The sequence below is a fragment of the Syngnathus leptorhynchus genome, chromosome 16 (assembly GCF_054491065.1).
Source record: "Syngnathus leptorhynchus isolate UIUO chromosome 16, UIUO_Slep, whole genome shotgun sequence".
NCBI classification, from domain to species: domain Eukaryota; kingdom Metazoa; phylum Chordata; class Actinopteri; order Syngnathiformes; family Syngnathidae; genus Syngnathus; species Syngnathus leptorhynchus.
In genome coordinates, this window is record NC_141210.1 from 5,282,421 (window position 1) to 5,299,216 (window position 16,796).

Here is a 16,796-nt window from a genome sequence, read left to right on the forward strand (position 1 = left end):
GTCTTTGTGTACGTCCCAGCTGAGCGAGATCACGCAACTGATGAACGCTTACTTTAATGCCACCCGTCTGCAACGAGGCAAAGGCGACGCCGTCAAAATCCACGAGGGTACGCCGGTGGGCTTCCGCCACCCGTCCTCGCCCGCCTTCCTGGAGCTGCCTTCGCACCCCGTCTGAGATGGCCGCCCCGGGGCCGTTCTCCGACACGAACCCTCAGAGCTGGACGATAAACACAACTTCCACATCTGCTTTCTGTCTCGGGTCTGTTTGAGCTAACTTTCCTCGAAGGCGGCCGTCCTGCCTCTCGTGCGCTCCCTCCTTCCTGCGACCTTCATCTAGGAGTTTTCCTAAGATCCCGCATGGATCAGGTTTGCGTTACCGCACAAGTGTTGATGCAGCCAAGCATGTGAACTTGGAACTGGAAACAGATGTTTTGCCTCTGCAGCTCAAGTCACCCTGGCCCGAGTGCTCATGTATTGGACCCTGACGAGAGGAACGCTGTTGCAGCATCTTCTTCCTCTTCTTTTTCGGTTTCCTGCCCAGTTTGGGCTTGACTGATGATATGACAGCCACAGCTTTGCTAACAATGATAAAACAGTGGTACCTTGACTTAAGAGCCCCCCAAATTTTTGAGTTTTCCCTGTTACTGGCCATAGCTCATTTGAGTCTCTTTTATTTCTTTTTTATTATTACTTTTTTTTCCCTCAAACACAAGGTCACATAAATTCACACATGAAAACACAGCAATGCACACAAAAACAATTTAAGGTACCACTATATTAATAAGAAGAAATAAAATGGTGCCTATTTCATTTTATTTTTTATTTTTTTTTTTTCCATACAACCAACCTATTGTAGCGTAAAGGCCCACTTCCCCTTTCTTCAATCACAGGACACTTTACGTACACTTGCACAACCCATTAAATGTTCAAACTGCATATTTTTTCATTCTTGCTGTTCCACTGAATGAGAACTGTTGTCAGGCAAAATGAGCATTATTCTTTTTCATTCATTTTCAAATGAGTGCAGGTGTTGTTCCAAGTGAAGTGGCTTCCTTGTGAGCGTCTTGCGTTAGGCTGAGAATGTTTTAGTACTATTAATTTTTTTGAAAAAAAAAAGTCTTAAATGCACACAAGTGCACCTTTCCCCAATAGCATTACATTTAGTGACACTCCCTAAGAGTTATAATTTTTTGACATATTTACAGTTGTGCTGATAACTGTAATGACCATATTGGCACAAGTTTTATGCAAATTACAACAAACGTGACAAGTGCTGGAACATCCCCCAGGTAATTTTTTTTATTTTTTTTTTGTAGATTCCCATGTGCAATGCCCGGCCGCATTTTGGCCTTGAATGTCCAACAATCACCATTAAGGGTTGAGCAGTGGCAGCCGTGGCTCATGCAGTAGAGCATGTCGTTTAGGAACCGATGGGACAGTGGTCCGATCCCCATCTCTGTCTGACTCATGAAGCAGGTTAGGGATCGTCTGATTTCTTATTTGTCAATGTGATCCTTTTGTTGATCTTGAAAGTTTCTTCCCATAGCCTAAGTGTTACCAATTTATAGGATGGACCAAAGATGCTTTTTGCTCTGTATTTTTACGATCCCCTCTCCCGGCCCCACCTTCCAGTTTTCTATTCAAGCGTTTAATTGTACTTAAGGAGTGATTTTGTGAAGCTAATTGAGTTTCCCATGTGACAAAACTTAAAAAAAGACATCAACGCCATCCATATCAGATGAATTTGCCAAACGTTGACTGCTTGGCAGCTGCAGGCAGCTTCTGAATGATGTAGCACAACAAGAAGAAGAAAAAGAAAAGAGCCTGTTTTGTTTTGTATTCACTATGTTTGTACGCTGCATGGTACCTCTTTAATGTTTGTGTGTATAGTTAATTGCACTATTTTTTAAAACTAACTTGGAAGTGCAATAAGACAAATACTGTATGTAATTATTAATTAAAAAACCACCAATTTATCAGCATTTATTTTTTTATTTTTACTAGGTCAAAGGTCCCTTGTAGTGTTTGCGCTTTTGACTTTCCCATAACTACGCGGAAAATATGCAAAATATTGCGAGTCAATCATTTTTTAAAGTAATTTTTTTGTTGATTTATAGGACAAAAAGCAAATGTTAAAGCACATGTTAAAGTTTGCATCTGATGGGTCAAATTTAAATTAATGCATTCATTTCCAAAAGAAACATATTGACTTTTTCATAAAAAATAAGGCCATGTGTACTAAGAAAATGAATTTATTGTACAATTTAAATAGGCTTAACAAGCAAATGTAACATTAAGCATTCCTGTTATGCTCATTGGTTACATTTAGTACATGACTCTCTTCTGACAGAAAACTCTTTGATAATGTGGCCATTAAATGTATGTTTTATTTGTCACTGCAGAACCTGAATATTTTAAAATTACCTTTTATAACTACAAGGATGTGACACTTTCTCAGGGGCCCGTGTTCCGGCTTGGGGGGGTTATTGGCAACTGACAAACCATGAAGAGTGCCAAAAGAAGGCAACACGTTAGTGCTGGGAAATGCAGTAAGACTTAATAGGACATTCATTTGGAGTCATTTCATCTCTTGCATATGTTGAAATGGGCTGTATTCACTGCTCTTGTGTTCCCCAAGAGATGTAGTCAGGCCTGGTGGCGGCGCTGTACTCGTCCACCAGCTGCTGCACCACCTCGCGCGAGTTATCCAGCTCGTCGAAGTTGTCTTTGAAGATGTCCTCCTTGCGGAACTGCTCCAGGAAGGCCTCGCGCTTACGCAGCTTGTCGTACTGCCGGCACGTCCGCTCAAAGAGCTGCAAGAGGGCAACGTCACACTCAAGTAGGTCCATTGTGTAAGCATCGAGGTGTGACTTACGGAGGAGATGCTGGTGTGGTTGGCCATCATCAGGCCGCTGACTCGGTGGGCGGACGGCAGGTACGGTGACTTCCTGGACAGCGCCACCTGGATGCTGGCGGGACCCCATGGGATGAAACTGGCCAATTTCCGCTCCCGGATCCTCTGGAGGCTTTTGTGCACCTGACGAAGAGACATCCAGCGCCATTTGAAATGCTGACTTACAAATGAAAGGAAAAGTAAAGCCTTTACCTGAGTGGGGTCCACTTCTCCCTGGATGATGTTGAGAATGGCGATGTAACAGTGGCTGGGCTGGCGTTCTCTGCCTGTGGACACCATCACGTTCTTGGGCTGAAGAAGCCTCCTCATCACATCCAGCACGGTGGTCTTCCTCACGCTGGCCACCTGCCATGACATTAGTCCGTTAACCCTAAGCCACCCCTCACCCCAACCCGGCGGTCGGGTCCACTCACCGACTGGTCGGTGGTGAGCGGCGTGTAGCCCGTCATCAGGAAGTGGAGGCGCGGCGTGGGGATGAGCGAGGCGATCAGGCCGATGAGGTCGTTGTTCATGTATCCCGGGTAGCGCAGGGTGGTGGTGCTCGCCGACATGATGGTGGACACCTATTGTAGCCAACGTGTGACAATTGACACAAAACAAAAGACACCAAATGACATCTGAGTTGGAACAGATGTCATTTTGAAATCTCACGTGCTCACTCACCAGCTGGTTGATTTGTGAGAAGGAAGGGTTCTGGATGTGCAGCCGGTCGGTGGCGATGCGATTCAGCGCTGTGTTGTCCAGCACCACCTGAAAAGTGAGCCAAACGCACAAAGGACGTGAGGACAACGGACTGCAAACGTGGCTGGGGAAATCCTGGGGGGGGGGGAAAAATAGTTCCCTGTGTTAAGACAAGATTTGCCTCACCACGCAGTCGGCGTTCTGCGTGAGTCTCTTGAGAGTCAGCAGCGAGTTGTACGGCTGCACCACCACGTCGCTCATTTCGTGCTGATTGGGAAAGACTGAGTAGGTCTGCACCAGCTTCTTTGGGTACCTGATGGGAAAAATAGTTTTATAACAACAGGCGTATTTTCATTTATAATTTTGATGATATATATATATATATGTGCTTTTGGACCTGTCGTTCAGCTTTTCCAGCAGGTAGGAGCCCAGACCGGAACCCGTCCCCCCAGCAATGGAATGACACAGGACAAACCCCTGCCAGAAATAAAAGAGAGCTGGCAAAAAAATTTTTTGCACAAGCTCCCTCCCTAATACCTGCCTTCTACTCTGCCTTAGCTATTAGCACCACGCTTAATACATACCGCGCAGTGCCAACATACACAAGCCCGTTGGGCCACACCTTCCTCACACACACGCATGCACACACAAAATGATGGTTAGTGAGGCGGCAGCTAAAGAAAGCACACAAAAACAGCTGAGAGTAATCGTAGTTGTTGAAAATGTAAACAATGTCGCCGTTTTAACAGCTAGCCATTACAAAAAGGAAGTGTTTCGTATCTACCAATCTGCTGCTTGTGAAGTTTCAAGTACTTGCCTCTAGACTGTCACTCCCATCTGCCTCACGGTCAATGATGTCAAAAATGTCCTCTTGGATTTTTTTCCCCTATAGAGAACAAAAAAAAAAAAGAGAAAGAAAAACCACATTATATATTTTCTTAGGGCAATCTAAGGTATTTATGTCTTGATAACAGTACTCACCTGCGAGTACCCGCTGGCCCAGTTGTTTCCAGCCCCTCCGCCATGCTCAGACAGGTAGATATTCTCAGGATTGTACAGGTTGGCGTAAGGAGAGTTAAGGATGGAGTGGATCACTCGAGGCTCCAGATCCAGGAGGACTGCGCGGGGGATGTAGTGCTCATCATCGGCCTGCCGCAAACACAAAGTTCTTTATGGATGGTGTGTACAGTGTATTATATTTTCTGGGATGCAACAAAAAAATGTTTAAGACACATAAGAACTATTTTAAGGTGTTTTATAAATGCATAGACTCCTTTATTGAGTGTTCAGTTAGCACCACCATAACCACTCATTTCAATCTGTCCACTGATACGTGATTGTTCTCTCCTCGGACGCCATCTGCTGGAGTATTGTGTCATTGCACAGTGGCAACATTTAAGTCTGCACAACATTCTGAGTCGCATACAAACACATATTTGAAGCCAACACCACCATTTTATATGTTCGATACGCAGCGTGTACCTGATAGAAGAAAACATCCTTCCTGTCCGTTCCTTCGGTGGCAAACTCTTCGACGATGCCCTCTGGACTGATGCCATGCTCTGCACACAGCTGCTTCCAAAACTCAAAGCCGACTGCACGCAAAACACAGATGAGCAAAAGCGATATTTAATGCACGCAAAAGGAACATGTGCAATTCGTAGTTTTGACACTAGATTTGACGTTTGGTACCGATGCAACATCTACTAGCCTTATGAGTGCTGACCCATTGTAAACCTCTAAGGAATCTTAAGCTAAAACCCAAATTACAGTAAAGTGAAGCGATTGCATTAAGTCTTAATGGATTTGATGACAACAATTCGGTGACGTCAAAAGACGACAATAAGAGAACCGCTCTCTGCAAGCTAATCGAGGGGACGTAACGGCTGTAACGTAATGCAAGGTAAATACGCCGTGTTTTGGAGGTTTTGTCCACGTACTTTGGTTGCCGCACTGTCCAAGTTGTAACGTTATGATTTCCCGAGGCATCTTGAAGTCTTGGGCGGCGCTTTATTTGGCCGCCGTGCTAGCTGTTGATTTGTTTAGCTAGCGTGCTAGCTAGCCGTCGCTAGCTTGCTTGCTTCCCGCTTGGCGATGAATATGACGCTTGAATGCGACTTCATCGTCTGCTCATTGGCAGAAATATAGGGCGACGCTGCTCCTAGAGGCGAATGCCGCCATCACGCAAATCTTAGTGAGCATCCAAAACCCATGATCGTTTTTACGTCTAATAACATTGAATACGAATGTGATTTACAGCTGACATGGCTGCAATAACTTTGACCGACATTGAAAGTGACGATTTAGTATTTTCACATTTCAGCTACAGCTTTAATGTCAGTGTGTTCACATATTTTTATTAAAATTTTGCACAAATGTTGTCGTTCATAATAACAACGCAATGATAATAAGTTTTATCACTTGTTATTTATTCGTCAACGTGGCGCTTTTTTCAGTAAAAAAAATAAAATAAGTGTACAAAATTCCCATTATAGTGAATGCAACATGCCACTTTTGTCCCTGTGCATTCCGATTGGACGATAAAGGGCTCAGAAAAACAGGCTACGCCATATTTGCAGTTCAACAGCGAGACCTCATTCGTGCGAAAATGTACAAATAGTAAGTGTCAGCTCACTGTTCACACTCTTCACAATGGCTTCGATAACATTATGTCCTCTAATATCGCCGAACGGCTTCTCGTCGTTACTTAACGGGTGATTGCTCTTAAAATCCGCTCGCTTTTAGCAAGCCAATCTTCTGCGGGCGCTGCTTATCGTCTACAAACATAACTCGCGTTTTCCTCTCATTTGCACGTCAAGAGTTTCTTCTTTGACATTCGCGTTTGAAGATGGCTCAAACCGGGGCTATGGAAGACGTGGCTGCGGCGGACAAGTCGGGTTCCAGTGCTACCGGCCTCCGGAGTCGACCGGGCTCCAGCGAGAGGGACGCTCAGGTGCGGGCGGTCAAAGCGGCGCTGCAGTCCCGACTGGGGCCCTCCGAGCCGCTGCTCACCTACCTGCAGTCGGTGCTGGTATGGGAAAGACATGTCCAGTGTCTGCTGCTCTATGTGCTGGTCAACGTTGTGTTCTGGTGAGAGGACACGTTAACTTTTTATGCATTGCATCTGCTGGTACACGTCCATTATGTTTTGATTGGGAGAGTTAATAATAGTATCAATAAATGCCATCGCAAGGCTATAAATGAGAGTTATGCATGTAATAATGTGATTACTATTGTATTCATAGTTAGCAGTGGCGTAAGAACCATTTATTTTAAAACATGATACATTCTAAATACTCATTGAAGTATATAACTAACTGCTCACACTCAATGTATAAACTGAAGACTTTTGGATCGATTGCAAGACCACAGCAATTGTGTGTGTATGTGGTTTTGGTATTTGTTTGCTTCTTAATGTGTCTAAATCAAATTTTCCAGATCTTTGCACTGCAGATCACATGACTAACCTCAATTACAAGCTTTAATGTGCCAGCAAATTCTTGGTCAGGTTAATCTCCCAACTGTAGCTTTTGCATTGGTATTGATTAACAGCAAAAACAACCACAATAATAATCATATTGTGATAAGGTCTCGAAGCAGAAATGATGGGCTTCTGTGTTCGTAATAAGTCTTACATAACAGTCTTATATCATCGAGCAGACGTTAGAACAAGGGCCGTGTGTTGTCGCTGTTGACGAGCTGGCGTTCTCTGCAGGTTCTTTGCTCTGACGACTCTGCGTCTGTTGTTCCTACTGGCGTCCGGCCTGGCCGTGGTGGTCTGCGTCGACATGTGGAGGAACAAGATCTGGCCGAAGCTCAGAGGTGCAAACATGTTTCTTCTCTGCTAGCATAAAACTGAAGAGATAAGACAGCCCACCCCCCGTCACGCTGGACTCAACAAGGGATTTGTGTGTCACCTCCAGCAGTTAAGCTCCCATTCTTGCTTGTAAACGTGCCCTCTCATAGTGTTCTGATTCTGACATACGGCAGACTGGTGCCAGGGAGATTAATCAGTCCTATTTTTGGATGGTAGGGCAAAAAAATGTAACATCACCAACTGGATCAGTGGTTGTTGTTTTCTTTTCTTTACAGTCAGAAACCAGGATGAATCTGAAAGCGAGAGGTTGGTCACTGCAGCGAAAATGTTGTTTTAAAAAAAAAAATTCATACGCATGAAATGTCGTTTAATGTTGCTTTCACGCGCAGTTGGGGCCTGGTACAGCCCGGCATCCTCAGCGTACCCGAGTTGTGCCACCACGTGGCCGAGGCCTGGGTCAGCGCCATCGTGCTTGCTTCCAACCTGGTGCACTTCAAACGAGTCAACCCCGGCAGGGTGAGGAAAATACGAGATTTGTGTTACAAAACCAAAGTAAAATATGTATTGGGCAAGCTTTTATAGGTCAAACCTAAAAACGTTTTTAATTCAGCGTCAAAAATACATTTCCATTTTTCTATAATAAATCTGATATTATTTATTTTAATACAGATTACAATAAAAATTGTGCTGATGTGTTCCAGTTTTGCATCCTGACGAGCTGCCTCTTCTTCTCTTTGGCTGTGATTGGACGTTACGTTCCCGGGTTGTTGCTCGCCTACTCGGCTGGTGAGTCTTACCAAGCTCCCGTCCATTAAAAATTCACTTGTGTTGAAAAAGGATCGAGGGGAAGAAAATCTTAATAGATAAGACAGCAAGGTGAAGGCAATCGGGCAGATAGACAAAACGGTCAGATGTTTTTAAACCTCCTGACTTACTCGCGGTGGTCCATGAGCCAGACTGCCTGGTCGATTCAATTATGGCTAATTTTGAAAAACGAAGTTTTAGTAAGAATTCTCTCTTTGTCTTGTCCAGTGATGCTGACCCTCCTGGCCCCTCTGGCGGCTTACCACAGGGTCTTTCAGCGTGTCTTTGTGAACCTGGAGCCGGTCCTGCAGCGGCTGGACTTCAGTGTTTGCGGCTACATGATGTCCAAGCCGCTGGACAACCAATGTGAGGAGCCCCGTCTGTTTTTACACGCATCAACAGCTTTTTCATAAAAGAAACGTTTCTTTGCATGTCGTTTTTAGTCCTGCGCATGCCACTGCACGGTGTCCTCTCAGCTGATTGCAGCGACAGCGAGGAGGAGCTGGCAGCCTTCTGTCCTACGGTCAGTAGGCATCACAAAACATTTTTTTTCATCTATTAAAAACAAAAATCAAATGGCAAAGTTTGTTTGGCAGGCTTCAAGTATAGATCTGTTGTGTCTTCCAGTTTGATGACGGCGTTGTGGCAAAGGAACTCGCCATGACCGACTCGGAGCACTCCGACGCTGAGATTTCCTACACCGACAATGGGACATTTAACCTATCACGAGGCCAGACACCGCTGACCGAGGGCTCAGAGGGTGAGTTATTATTTTTCATCTTCTGGATGAAATGGATGTATCTTACTGTCTGTGATTTTGTCTGATTCAGATCTGGACCGACACAGTGATGCCGAGGAATCTTTCGCTCAGGATCTCCCGGACTTCCCTTCCATCAACCCAGACGCCACTTTGATGGACGACGATGACGACACCAGCATCGGACTGCCCAGTCTGGCTCTGTCCGGGCTACAAAGTCCCCGCGCCTCTGTACTGGATGTCGACGCTCATCTGGACTCGGACCAGGAGGACCTAGACGCCGAAATGTCCCTCAGCGGTCTGCCGCCCGCCTCCGACTTCATGGGCGACATCGCCAGCACCATGATCCGGGCGGCGCTGGTTGGCGCCATACAGCCTCGGCGACCCTCCAGCCAGCGCAGTCAAGCCTCCCGCAGGGCGGGAGCACACCGCAGTTTTCGCAAGCAGTCCAGCTCGGAGCTGGACACGGACTTTGATGTGGAGGACTTTGAGATGCTGGATCAGTCTGAACTGAGCCAGATGGACCCCGTTGTTGAAGGACAACGGAGAGAGAGTCAGGGCTCCAACTTTCTGTCCAGCCTGCTTGGTAAACCACAGTAAAAACAACAACAAAGTTAAACTTTTAATGAGCGTGTTGGCATTTTAGACAGTAGGCAAAATGTTCGTGTTCGATTCTTGCCCAGGTCAGCATCACTTTTGTTACTGTGAATATGTCATTGAACACCCAATCGGATTGGTAAGATAATGTATCACCAGCATTTTTTTTGGGGGGAGGGGCGGCTTTTGCCAAGTCTCTGTAGCAACTCGCACTGAGCTGTCACTCAGCTGTCACGCTCTTTCCCGCAGAGGTCTGGACAAGAGGGCTATCTAACCAACACAGGTCCAAATCCGACATTCCCATTTGAGCCATCTGTGTTGCTTTCCCAGGAGGTTGTTTCTTCACAAGTTATCAGCGTTATTATGCTGCTGTTTTTTACTCTTCAAAGTTGCACATCTTTATTTGGGAGAGAATCTATTTTGACATCAAAATGCACACTAGATATTATTTTAACTGTGTGGTTATCCTCCTCACAGGCAAAAATATTGTACCCTAATGTCTCTGTTACTTTGTGAGATTTTCTGTCACATAATTTTTTTTGTGCTGCATAAACAAATTCAAGACGACTTAGTCTTTCTCACCCTTTAAATGACACCATTTAAACAGCCCGATGTAAGTGAAAGTAATGCTGAGATTTTTTTTTTTTTTTTAGAAATATACAAATGAGTTAATAGGGTTACTTGAAGTAAACTATTATTATGATAGTTTGGTTTGTAAAGTGACATACATTTTGTGAGTATGCTGTGACTTTATGATGAAAAAAATATGACTCAGTCATCCATACCAAACAGTTCAGTGAGCTGCAGTTTAGTTTTTATCAGAATTCTAGACTAATATGTGTGGTTTTCAGGAGAAAATCACCTACTGCACAATGAAACAGCTGGATTCACTATACAAAAAAACAAGTGTGCTCAGTTGTGTATTTTACCCTCTGCAATCGTTTTTATATGTTTTGATGTGCAAATTATATTGAATAAACTTTTCAAATAAATTGCTTGTTTTTTTGTGTGAGAACTCTAAATTATACAATTATATATAAAATCTAAAAAAACAACTGCTCAACTGAGATTGTTCATGGCCCCCCTGAACCTTGTGACTACACTTGAATAAACGAGCTTATTTATTTATTTATTTATTACCTTGTGTAATGTACCTATTAAAGTGTGCATTTGGTGTACCTAATAACAGGCCACTTTGTTAGGGAAATATCCCCGTCAAAACTCAAGGCAAAGTCCCACATCCACCCTCACCCCCACCTCCTGATTGGCTGTTCGAGCTATGACGTCACTTGGACACTACATTAGGTACGCCGCCATTTGAAGGTGTACCTAATCACAGGCCACTTCATTAGGGAAAAATCATGGTCAAAATTTAAATGAAAGTGAAAAGTGCCACACCCAAACAACCCCCCACTTTCTGATTGGCTGGTTGCTCTGTGACGTCACACGGACACAGGTGTACCTAATCACTTCATTAGGGAAAAAATTTAAATGAAAGTCAAAAGTGTCACACCTGCCCTCACCCCCACTTTCTGATTGGCTGTTTGATCTGTGACGTCACTCGGACACTCTATTAGGTACACCGCCATTTTCAGGTGTACCTAATCACAGGCCACTTCATTAGGGAAAAATCATGGTCAAAATTTAAATGAAAGTGAAAAGTGCCACACCCAAACAACCCCCCACTTTCTGATTGGCTGTTGGATCTGTGACGTCACTCGGACACTCCATTAGGTACACCATCATTTTCAGGTGTACCTAATAACAGGCCACTTTATTAGGGAAACATCACCGTCAAAAATTAAGGGAAAGTGAAAAGTGCCACACCCGCCCTCACCCCCACTTTCTGATTGGGTGTTTGATCTGTGACGTCACTCGGACACTCTATTAGGTACACCGCCATTTTCAGGTGTACCTAATCACAGGCCACTTCATTAGGGAAAAATCATGGTCAAAATTTAAATGAAAGTGAAAAGTGCCACACCCAAACAACCCCCCACTTTCTGATTGGCTGGTTGATCTGTGACGTCACACGGACACAGGTGTACCTAATCACTTCATTAGGGAAAAAATTTAAATGAAAGTCAAAAGTGTCACACCTGCCCTCACCCCCACTTTCTGATTGGCTGTTTGATCTGTGACGTCACTCGGACACTCTATTAGGTACACCGCCATTTTCAGGTGTACCTAATAACAGGCCACTTCATTAGGGAAAAATCATGGTCAAAATTTAAATGAAAGTGAAAAGTGCCACACCCAAACAACCCCCCACTTTCTGATTGGCTGTTGGATCTGTGACGTCACTCGGACACTCCATTAGGTACACCATCATTTTCAGGTGTACCTAATAACAGGCCACTTTATTAGGGAAACATCACCGTCAAAAATTAAGGGAAAGTGAAAAGTGCCACACCCGCCCTCACCCCCACTTTCTGATTGGGTGTTTGATCTGTGACGTCACTCGGACACTCTATTAGGTACACCGCCATTTTCAGGTGTACCTAATCACAGGCCACTTCATTAGGGAAAAATCATGGTCAAAATTTAAATGAAAGTGAAAAGTGCCACACCCAAACAACCCCCCACTTTCTGATTGGCTGGTTGCTCTGTGACGTCACACGGACACAGGTGTACCTAATCACTTCATTAGGGAAAAAATTTAAATGAAAGTCAAAAGTGTCACACCTGCCCTCACCCCCACTTTCTGATTGGCTGTTTGATCTGTGACGTCACTCGGACACTCTATTAGGTACACCGCCATTTTCAGGTGTACCTAATCACAGGCCACTTCATTAGGGAAAAATCATGGTCAAAATTTAAATGAAAGTGAAAAGTGCCACACCCAAACAACCCCCCACTTTCTGATTGGCTGTTGGATCTGTGACGTCACTCGGACACTCCATTAGGTACACCATCATTTTCAGGTGTACCTAATAACAGGCCACTTTATTAGGGAAACATCACCGTCAAAAATTAAGGGAAAGTGAAAAGTGCCACACCCGCCCTCACCCCCACTTTCTGATTGGGTGTTTGATCTGTGACGTCACTCGGACACTCTATTAGGTACACCGCCATTTTCAGGTGTACCTAATCACAGGCCACTTCATTAGGGAAAAATCATGGTCAAAATTTAAATGAAAGTGAAAAGTGCCACACCCAAACAACCCCCCACTTTCTGATTGGCTGGTTGCTCTGTGACGTCACACGGACACAGGTGTACCTAATCACTTCATTAGGGAAAAAATTTAAATGAAAGTCAAAAGTGTCACACCTGCCCTCACCCCCACTTTCTGATTGGCTGTTTGATCTGTGACGTCACTCGGACACTCTATTAGGTACACCGCCATTTTCAGGTGTACCTAATAACAGGCCACTTCATTAGGGAAAAATCATGGTCAAAATTTAAATGAAAGTGAAAAGTGCCACACCCAAACAACCCCCCACTTTCTGATTGGCTGTTGGATCTGTGACGTCACTCGGACACTCCATTAGGTACACCATCATTTTCAGGTGTACCTAATAACAGGCCACTTTATTAGGGAAACATCACCGTCAAAAATTAAGGGAAAGTGAAAAGTGCCACACCCGCCCTCACCCCCACTTTCTGATTGGGTGTTTGATCTGTGACGTCACTCGGACACTCTATTAGGTACACCGCCATTTTCAGGTGTACCTAATCACAGGCCACTTCATTAGGGAAAAATCATGGTCAAAATTTAAATGAAAGTGAAAAGTGCCACACCCAAACAACCCCCCACTTTCTGATTGGCTGGTTGCTCTGTGACGTCACACGGACACAGGTGTACCTAATCACTTCATTAGGGAAAAAATTTAAATGAAAGTCAAAAGTGTCACACCTGCCCTCACCCCCACTTTCTGATTGGCTGTTTGATCTGTGACGTCACTCGGACACTCTATTAGGTACACCGCCATTTTCAGGTGTACCTAATCACAGGCCACTTCATTAGGGAAAAATCATGGTCAAAATTTAAATGAAAGTGAAAAGTGCCACACCCAAACAACCCCCCACTTTCTGATTGGCTGTTGGATCTGTGACGTCACTCGGACACTCCATTAGGTACACCATCATTTTCAGGTGTACCTAATAACAGGCCACTTTATTAGGGAAACATCACCGTCAAAAATTAAGGGAAAGTGAAAAGTGCCACACCCGCCCTCACCCCCACTTTCTGATTGGGTGTTTGATCTGTGACGTCACTCGGACACTCTATTAGGTACACCGCCATTTTCAGGTGTACCTAATCACAGGCCACTTCATTAGGGAAAAATCATGGTCAAAATTTAAATGAAAGTGAAAAGTGCCACACCCAAACAACCCCCCACTTTCTGATTGGCTGGTTGCTCTGTGACGTCACACGGACACAGGTGTACCTAATCACTTCATTAGGGAAAAAATTTAAATGAAAGTCAAAAGTGTCACACCTGCCCTCACCCCCACTTTCTGATTGGCTGTTTGATCTGTGACGTCACTCGGACACTCTATTAGGTACACCGCCATTTTCAGGTGTACCTAATAACAGGCCACTTCATTAGGGAAAAATCATGGTCAAAATTTAAATGAAAGTGAAAAGTGCCACACCCAAACAACCCCCCACTTTCTGATTGGCTGTTGGATCTGTGACGTCACTCGGACACTCCATTAGGTACACCATCATTTTCAGGTGTACCTAATAACAGGCCACTTTATTAGGGAAACATCACCGTCAAAAATTAAGGGAAAGTGAAAAGTGCCACACCCGCCCTCACCCCCACTTTCTGATTGGGTGTTTGATCTGTGACGTCACTCGGACACTCTATTAGGTACACCGCCATTTTCAGGTGTACCTAATCACAGGCCACTTCATTAGGGAAAAATCATGGTCAAAATTTAAATGAAAGTGAAAAGTGCCACACCCAAACAACCCCCCACTTTCTGATTGGCTGGTTGCTCTGTGACGTCACACGGACACAGGTGTACCTAATCACTTCATTAGGGAAAAAATTTAAATGAAAGTCAAAAGTGTCACACCTGCCCTCACCCCCACTTTCTGATTGGCTGTTTGATCTGTGACGTCACTCGGACACTCTATTAGGTACACCGCCATTTTCAGGTGTACCTAATAACAGGCCACTTCATTAGGGAAAAATCATGGTCAAAATTTAAATGAAAGTGAAAAGTGCCACACCCAAACAACCCCCCACTTTCTGATTGGCTGTTGGATCTGTGACGTCACTCGGACACTCCATTAGGTACACCATCATTTTCAGGTGTACCTAATAACAGGCCACTTTATTAGGGAAACATCACCGTCAAAAATTAAGGGAAAGTGAAAAGTGCCACACCCGCCCTCACCCCCACTTTCTGATTGGGTGTTTGATCTGTGACGTCACTCGGACACTCTATTAGGTACACCGCCATTTTCAGGTGTACCTAATCACAGGCCACTTCATTAGGGAAAAATCATGGTCAAAATTTAAATGAAAGTGAAAAGTGCCACACCCAAACAACCCCCCACTTTCTGATTGGCTGGTTGCTCTGTGACGTCACACGGACACAGGTGTACCTAATCACTTCATTAGGGAAAAAATTTAAATGAAAGTCAAAAGTGTCACACCTGCCCTCACCCCCACTTTCTGACTGGCTGTTTGATCTGTGACGTCACTCGGACACTCTATTAGGTACACCGCCATTTTCAGGTGTACCTAATCACAGGCCACTTCATTAGGGAAAAATCATGGTCAAAATTTAAATGAAAGTGAAAAGTGCCACACCCAAACAACCCCCCACTTTCTGATTGGCTGTTGGATCTGTGACGTCACTCGGACACTCCATTAGGTACACCATCATTTTCAGGTGTACCTAATAACAGGCCACTTTATTAGGGAAACATCACCGTCAAAAATTAAGGGAAAAGTGCCACACCCGCCCTCACCCCCACTTTCTGATTGGGTGTTTGATCTGTGACGTCACTCGGACACTCTATTAGGTACACCGCCATTTTCAGGTGTACCTAATCACAGGCCACTTCATTAGGGAAAAATCATGGTCAAAATTTAAATGAAAGTGAAAAGTGCCACACCCAAACAACCCCCCACTTTCTGATTGGCTGGTTGCTCTGTGACGTCACACGGACACAGGTGTACCTAATCACTTCATTAGGGAAAAAATTTAAATGAAAGTCAAAAGTGTCACACCTGCCCTCACCCCCACTTTCTGATTGGCTGTTTGATCTGTGACGTCACTCGGACACTCTATTAGGTACACCGCCATTTTCAGGTGTACCTAATCACAGGCCACTTCATTAGGGAAAAATCATGGTCAAAATTTAAATGAAAGTGAAAAGTGCCACACCCAAACAACCCCCCACTTTCTGATTGGCTGTTGGATCTGTGACGTCACTCGGACACTCCATTAGGTACACCATCATTTTCAGGTGTACCTAATAACAGGCCACTTTATTAGGGAAACATCACCGTCAAAAATTAAGGGAAAAGTGCCACACCCGCCCTCACCCCCACTTTCTGATTGGGTGTTTGATCTGTGACGTCACTCGGACACTCTATTAGGTACACCGCCATTTTCAGGTGTACCTAATCACAGGCCACTTCATTAGGGAAAAATCATGGTCAAAATTTAAATGAAAGTGAAAAGTGCCACACCCAAACAACCCCCCACTTTCTGATTGGCTGGTTGCTCTGTGACGTCACACGGACACAGGTGTACCTAATCACTTCATTAGGGAAAAAATTTAAATGAAAGTCAAAAGTGTCACACCTGCCCTCACCCCCACTTTCTGATTGGCTGTTTGATCTGTGACGTCACTCGGACACTCTATTAGGTACACCGCCATTTTCAGATGTACCTAATCACAGGCCACTTCATTAGGGAAAAATCATGGTCAAAATTTAAATGAAAGTGAAAAGTGCCACACCCAAACAACCCCCCACTTTCTGATTGGCTGTTGGATCTGTGACGTCACTCGGACACTCCATTAGGTACACCATCATTTTCAGGTGTACCTAATAACAGGCCACTTTATTAGGGAAACATCACCGTCAAAAATTAAGGGAAAGTGAAAAGTGCCACACCAGCCCTCACCCCCACTTTCTGATTGGGTGTTTGATCTGTGACGTCACTCGGACACTCTATTAGGTACACCGCCATTTTCAGGTGTACCTAATCACAGGCCACTTCATTAGGGAAAAATCATGGTCAAAATTTAAAT

The 16,796-nt window shown here is 44.5% G+C and overlaps 3 protein-coding genes across 10 annotated transcripts in view; 2 read left to right on the forward strand and 1 right to left on the reverse strand.

The window, feature by feature from the left end:
• plekhh3 (pleckstrin homology, MyTH4 and FERM domain containing H3) overlaps nucleotides 1–2,424 on the forward strand; it is a 39,881-nt gene extending 37,457 nt beyond the window's left edge. For all 6 annotated transcript variants that reach the window (XM_085933286.1, XM_085933285.1, XM_085933284.1 and 3 more), the window contains one exon: nucleotides 20–2,424. In XM_085933286.1, coding sequence (XP_085789412.1) covers nucleotides 20–175 — 156 coding nt within the window. In that variant the 3' untranslated portion in view covers nucleotides 176–2,424. The remainder of the gene's footprint in view (nucleotides 1–19) is intronic.
• Nucleotides 2,235–5,730, reverse strand: tubg1 (tubulin, gamma 1). The gene is made up of 11 exons (XM_085933291.1): nucleotides 5,536–5,730; nucleotides 5,078–5,190; nucleotides 4,577–4,744; nucleotides 4,413–4,481; nucleotides 3,993–4,072; nucleotides 3,782–3,908; nucleotides 3,578–3,664; nucleotides 3,328–3,477; nucleotides 3,107–3,259; nucleotides 2,876–3,037; nucleotides 2,235–2,813 (listed from the first exon to the last, which is right to left on the reverse strand). Exons 1-11 carry the CDS (start codon nucleotides 5,582–5,584, stop codon nucleotides 2,616–2,618), a joined length of 1,356 nt encoding a protein of 451 aa, XP_085789417.1. The 5' UTR covers nucleotides 5,585–5,730; the 3' UTR covers nucleotides 2,235–2,615.
• retreg3 (reticulophagy regulator family member 3) lies at nucleotides 2,589–10,540 on the forward strand. Of its 3 annotated transcripts, none has more exons than XM_085933289.1 (10): nucleotides 2,589–5,498; nucleotides 6,415–6,685; nucleotides 7,311–7,417; nucleotides 7,688–7,718; nucleotides 7,802–7,928; nucleotides 8,114–8,198; nucleotides 8,445–8,582; nucleotides 8,660–8,739; nucleotides 8,844–8,976; nucleotides 9,047–10,540. In XM_085933289.1, the coding sequence occupies exons 2-10, from the start codon at nucleotides 6,444–6,446 to the stop codon at nucleotides 9,571–9,573; spliced, it is 1,470 nt and encodes a 489-aa protein (XP_085789415.1). In that variant the 5' UTR covers nucleotides 2,589–5,498; nucleotides 6,415–6,443; the 3' UTR covers nucleotides 9,574–10,540. The 3 variants fall into 3 exon arrangements, with proteins under 3 accessions (XP_085789415.1, XP_085789414.1, XP_085789416.1); XM_085933288.1 differs by lacking the exon at nucleotides 2,589–5,498 and adding an exon at nucleotides 6,130–6,214; XM_085933290.1 differs by lacking the exon at nucleotides 2,589–5,498 and adding an exon at nucleotides 6,149–6,214 and having other exon boundaries at nucleotides 6,444–6,685.
• Nucleotides 10,541–16,796: the final 6,256 nt, after the last annotated feature.